At 44.7% G+C, this 6,000-nt stretch overlaps 1 protein-coding gene across 1 annotated transcript in view; it reads right to left on the bottom strand.

Annotated features, from left to right (window-relative positions):
- Positions 1–3,629: 3,629 nt before the first annotated feature.
- LOC115474520 (aldehyde oxidase 1-like) overlaps positions 3,630–6,000 on the bottom strand; it is a 235,978-nt gene continuing 233,607 nt past the window's right edge. Inside the window, exons 34-35 of the mRNA XM_030210009.1 lie at positions 5,559–5,726; positions 3,630–4,431 (exon numbers count right to left, since the gene is read on the bottom strand). Of these exons, the coding sequence (XP_030065869.1) occupies positions 4,381–4,431; positions 5,559–5,726 (219 nt within the window). The 3' untranslated portion in view covers positions 3,630–4,380. The remainder of the gene's footprint in view (positions 4,432–5,558; positions 5,727–6,000) is intronic.

Genomic DNA, 6,000 nt, shown 5'->3' with positions numbered 1-6,000 from the left:
CCTAAGCCTATTCCCTCTTAACTTTGTCATATGCCCCCTCATTCCAGAGCTCTCCTTTATTTGAAAATGGCTCTCTTCCTGTACATAAATGCCCTTGAGATATTTAAACGTTTCTATCATGTCTCCTCTCTCCCTCCTCTCTGCCAGCATATACATGTTGAGGTTCATAAGCCTGTACCTATAATTTTTGCATTCAAGACCGCTTACTAATTTCGTAACCGCCCTATGGACCGACTCCATCCTGTTTATATCTTTCCGTCCAGAACTGCACGCAGTACTCCAAATGAGGCCTCACCAGAGACTTATACAATGGCACTATCACCTCCTTTTTCCTGCTGGTCATGCCTCTCTTTATGCACCCAAGCATCCTTCTGGCTTTGGCCATTGCTTTTTCTACCTGTTTGAAAGCTTTAAGGTCGCCAGACACAATCTGTCAAGCCTCTTAAGACTTATTAACTGTAAAGTCTTAATATCTCGAAGTATAACCTTGGCACACCAACACACACCTGAAGTCTCTTTATTTTTCTGAAGTTTGCTTTATTGAATAAACACAGATAATTTACTCACAGTCAGATGTTCAGAAGTGTTGCCCCAGGGCACAGAGACTCCATAATTCTGAGAGCTGTATCAGTGGTTGGAGGTAGAAATCTGAAGAGAGGCAGTTTTATTGCAGAGGTGAGAAAATAGTTGAACAGGTAGAAGTGGCTCAGAGCTGGGTGACTGGAGAGTGCAATATCTCATTAGGAAGATATATTCAAGGTAAAAAACCAAGTTCGTTCCAGGGAGTCAAGTAGGACAAGTGCTGTCTGAAGCAAGATGGAGAATGCCTTATGGTGAGGGAGAGGCTAAGAAGGGCTCACACAGGCCTAGGGAGGAGGGGGTAAATAGACCAACGGGGACAGAGCCTGCCATCGGGTAGCAAGGGGTGGTCCTAGAGGATAGCCCTCGATTGGAGGTAAAGGTCATACCTGGCTGACCTCTCAGGACAGAGATAGTAAGAATGACCAGGAAATGATAGCAGGTAGACAGAGGAGCCAAGCTTGGCTGAGAAAGAGAAGAGGTCTGGGCAGCAGCACAAACCAATAGCAACAGTTCTTTTACAGACAGGCAAGTGTGGCTGCATTGCCTGTGAACTACATTACACACAATTCATTGCTCACGTATCTTTGCAGTGAGAACTGCAGCAATGAAAATCCTTAGAAGTGAGAATAACAGTAAAAGCATTAAACACATTTTAGGGTCACATTATAAACTAGTGCAAGGCTGTCAGAGGACAGAACACAATCACCCCGAAGTCCCGCTCTTCCTTTGCACACTGAAGCACTACACCCCCTATACTGTACTGTTCCCTCGGATTTTTGCGACCCAAGTACATGACCCTGCATTTTTTGGGATTAAACCTTAGTTGATAGACCCCTGATGCAGGCATTAGCAGAAACACGGGCTGTGTCGGGTCCCTCAATAGATTTTGCTACCTCTCATGATCGCCTTCGCCTCGTTGAAGAAACCAGCTGAAAGCTGAATGCACATCAACGTGACTTAAGTCTGTGCACAATGTATACAAAACGTTCTAGCTTTCTCAACACAGGAGCACAGCGTCCCTCTTTCTCCAAGCGCATTGTGCACAGACTTAAGTCACGTTGATGTGCATTCAGTTTTCAGCTGGCTTCTTCATTCTATATATAAAAATTGAACGACCCCTGACACAGGTGCTTTGCGCCGAAACATGGCCTGTGTCGGGTCAATGGTACAAGATTGATGTACAAGACACATTTTTTAGAAATAAAGGATTTGTCCTGCTTGTGAAAGCTCCTAGTACTTCTTTGCTTTATAGAATAGTATCTAGGCAGATACATGCAAAAATCCAAATGCCAATTAATTCCAATTAACACCAATAATTGGTTGTCAGCACTCAGTTGACTAGTTTATGTGCGCATCTGGGCTCCAAGCCCAAATTTGGGTGCGGATATTTGGGTACCCTTTATAGAATCCAGGGGATAATCCCAAAAATGTGTGTGTACTTTTAAAACTCATAAATCGAGCTGCTTTTCGATAGGTGTGCATTTCCACTTTCAGGGGTCCTTTTACTAAGCTGCGAGAAAAAGGGGGCCTGCGCTAGTGTCAGCACATGTTTTTGATGCACACTGAGGCTGCCTTTTACTACAGCAGGTAAAAGGCTGGCCATTTATGGGGAAAATAAATGGCCATGCGGTAAGTGAACCACTTACTGCAGGGCCATTTTGGTGGAGAGCCCTTACCGTCACCCATTGGCTAATCTGGTGGTAACCGGGCAATGATTACCTCTGGTTAAGTTCCAGCGCTGCAAAAATCTAAAAAATTACTGTAGCGCCATTTCGCACAGTGGGGGTGGGAACTACTGCTGAGCTCTTGCTGTAGCCTGGTGGTAGTTCTGGATTGGCACGCATCAAACTCATTGCCTTGTACTCACCCTTTAGTAAAAGGACCCCTCAATTTGTTTTTGCTTCTTTAGGTGTGATTTATAAAAATCAAGCACACTTATTGTTGAGGCTTTGTTTGCTTGTTTGTCTTCCTGTCCATCTGTACATTGTGCTTGTTCAGCCATGCATGCCTTATACATGTATAAAAGCAGGGGCGGTCCGACCATTAGGCCACCTGAGGTGGGGGCCTCAGGTGGCACTCTTCAGGAGCAGCACTTGGGAGGGGCAGCATCTCCTTCTTCAAGGCGTTTTACCTCACTGCGACGGTCCCCCGGCAGCGATTCCCATATGCTACTTTGCCGCCGTTGGCACCTGCCTCTTCCCTTTACTGCGACTGCTTCTCTGATGTAACTTCCTGTTTTGTCAGAGGCACAGCCACAGTAAAGGGAAGAGATGGATGCTAGCGACAGGGTAGCATATGGGAAATGCTGCTGCTGCTGGGTTTGGAACGTTACTGTGAGGTAAAGCGCTGTGGAGGGGGGGGGGAGGCATCTCAGCCTGGTGGGGGCAACATGGTAGCTCCACCTCAAGCGGTACCTTACCTTGGGCCAGCCCTGTATAAAAGTATATGCAGGGAATGCATATAATGTGTGAGAAAGTACCTGCATATAATGTGTACAGCGCTGCATATGTCTACTAGAGCTATAGAAATGATGATGATTATTATTATTAGTAGTAGTAGTAGTAGAAGAATGATCCCATATATACTTTTTCCCACAGATTCTATAGAGATTGCCCAAATTTGGGCGTGCAGGGCAGATGCCCACTCAAATTAGTTTACAATCAATTGTTGACATTAACAATCAAATTGGCACTAATTTGGACTGATGTGCGCATCTGCCTATGTACTGTTCTATAACGCTGTGCATCCAAAGTGTCTCATGCACAACCCAAAAGGGGGTGTGGCCATAAGAGGCACATGGGTGGGTCAGGGGCATTCCTAAACTTTAGATGCAATGTTACAGAATACTGGGGTTGGACGCTCAACTTGCGCACGAGGATTTACCCAAGGTTTCTGCAGGTGTAAGTCCTTGTGCCCAAAGCTGGCTGCAGGAATCCACACTAACCCCCGGATTTTACATATTACGCTGAGATTTCCGTGCAGAAATCAAAGCATATTCTATAACAATGCACACAGCCTAATTGGTTAACAAGCCAATCAGTGCTTCTAATTGCCAATTAAGAAGCAATTATTGACACTAATTGGCATTAAAATTTACATGCAGAACTGTCTAAGCATATTGTATAAAGTGCTGCGCATATATTCTAAGTCCATTGTTAAAAAGGGGGCATAGCCATGGCGGGTCATGGACGATTCTAGAATCTATGCAAGTTATTATAGAATACGTCTTGTCCGCACCTAATTTGGGTGTCGGTATTTACACCAGGTTTTACTTGGCATAACTGCCCACAACTAAATTTAGGTGCCCAGCTCAGATATCTCTCCCTTTTTTTTCTATCTTTTAACCCCTCCCCAGCAATCTGGCAACTCCCCCCACCCCGGTTTACCTTTCAACTTGCTTCTTTTGCACAGCAGCAGCAGCAGCAGCAGCAGTGTTTCAGAGAAAGTTGCTTGTGCCAGCCCTGGAGTTTCCTCTCTGCCGCACCCCTGCAGAATCAGAAAGTTACATCACAGGGGTGGGGGAAACAAAGAGGAGACTCCAGGGCTGGCACAGGCAACTGTCTCTGAAATGCTGCTGCGCGATAGAAACAAGTTGCAAGGTAAACTGGGGAGAGCTGCCACAGCACCTGTGGCTCCCCCTGTTCAAATGTCATGGATAAGAAGCAGGTAAAAAAGCCCTGGGTAGTGAGCCCCCCTCCCCCACTTCCCTAGGCCCTCTGGCACTGCCTGGTTGCCTGTATGGTCAGTCTGCCCTTGCAAAATCATCTTCCAATTCTTTGTGCAATATATGTAACTTGTTCATATGTTGATAGCCCAAGGAACATAGGATCCAGGTTTATCTTTTGGAATCTGAAAAGAGAAGAAGGAATGCTTAAAAATATGAAACTCAAAGCTGTGTCTTTATAAAATAGGCTACAAATAGATGCCTTCTTACCCTCTCAGTCCAGGTGATCTGTTACAAAATTACCCTCGTAGGTCGTGAAAATGGCACTTACACCTTCACTGGGGTTTTTTTTTTCAAATATATTACCTGCTGAAATGGTTCTTCCTGGATGTGCCAGCACTTACTTATTTATTTCTATGCATCCTTACATAGGTATTGCAATAGAGGGAGCCACAGATGTCAGAGTACCCCCCCCCCCCCAAAAAAAAAGATTTTGTTTCCCTGCCTCTCTCGCTGTAAGGTGTTTATTCCATTACCTTGCTCCCCGGAGCAGCAACACTATCAGCTACATAAGAAGCATCACGCGGCTGGCCAGCATGAGGGCTTTTGCATTTGTACATGCTCGAGGCTGGCCGGCCAAAGGGGAGCGAGGTAAAGGAATAAATTCCTGGTGGCAGCAGGGCAGTAGAAAAGGAGAAAGATGCTGAAGAGAGGAGGAGGAGAAAGGGGAAGGGATGGAGAGAATGCTGAATGTCATGGGGGGGATGGGAGGTAAGGAAACAGAGAAATGCTGGAGACCAGGGTTGAGGGGAGGGTTGTGAGGGAGGGAAGAACAGAGATGCTGGAGACTGAGGGGGAGGGAGATGTTGAGAGGGAGGGTAGGACAGAGATGCAGGTGGTGGTTGAGAGGGAGGGAAGGAAAGAGATGCTGGACACCATGTGGGAACTATGGGATGGAACTTGGGCACTCCCAAAGAAAAAGGCATTCTGCTACCCCTGATGCATATTTTACAAAAGGATTGTAGGTAGTGTGTCGAATGTATAGATATTATGGACACTAGGTTGTCACTATCCATGTAGGTCAAGCCACTGGTGAATGTATAACTTTCTTCAAATACTGGCCTGACTGCTCAGCAAACCTTTATTAAAAATACATGGGAAATTATGATCTAGCTCTTATCTAGATGCCATTTGCAAAATTGGGCTTCATATACTATTTTTGTATCTGAAATGGAAAATGAACAAATTTATGTTGAAAACATGAAAAAGAATTGGTGATGGTTTGAAACCTTTTTTTTTCCTCCAAACCTACCATACAGGTAAAGTGATCTCCACAAGCCATTCGAATCCGTTCAGGAGTCAGCGGGCTGTCCACTGTGAAGTCTCCAGTTACTCCCCTCTCCTTCCGTGCAGCTTTCACTGCTTCCTTTATAGCAAAATACACAGAGCAGCCCAGGAAGAAAGTTGGCTCACCAATACCCTATGAGAAAACAAAGATTTTTTGTTTTTTACAAACTTGCTTGTTGATACTTTTATGTTTTTTACTTAGAAAATTCAGCACAGTAGGATTCATTTGTTAAAATGCATTGAGGATTGCAGGGAATTAGTTATGATGCACAAAGAAAGATATGGAATGGAAAAGCCAGTAATCCATCTATGAAAAGGATTTAATGCTTCAGCCCTTTGGTCTGTTCCTCTACTTTTATAAATCAAAATTCAATATGTACTTTTCAATACAGAAACATTAATAACCA

Source organism: Microcaecilia unicolor, chromosome 7 (genome assembly GCF_901765095.1).
Source record: "Microcaecilia unicolor chromosome 7, aMicUni1.1, whole genome shotgun sequence".
Classification (NCBI taxonomy): domain Eukaryota; kingdom Metazoa; phylum Chordata; class Amphibia; order Gymnophiona; family Siphonopidae; genus Microcaecilia; species Microcaecilia unicolor.
This window is presented reverse-complemented; position numbering and strand designations above follow the sequence as displayed.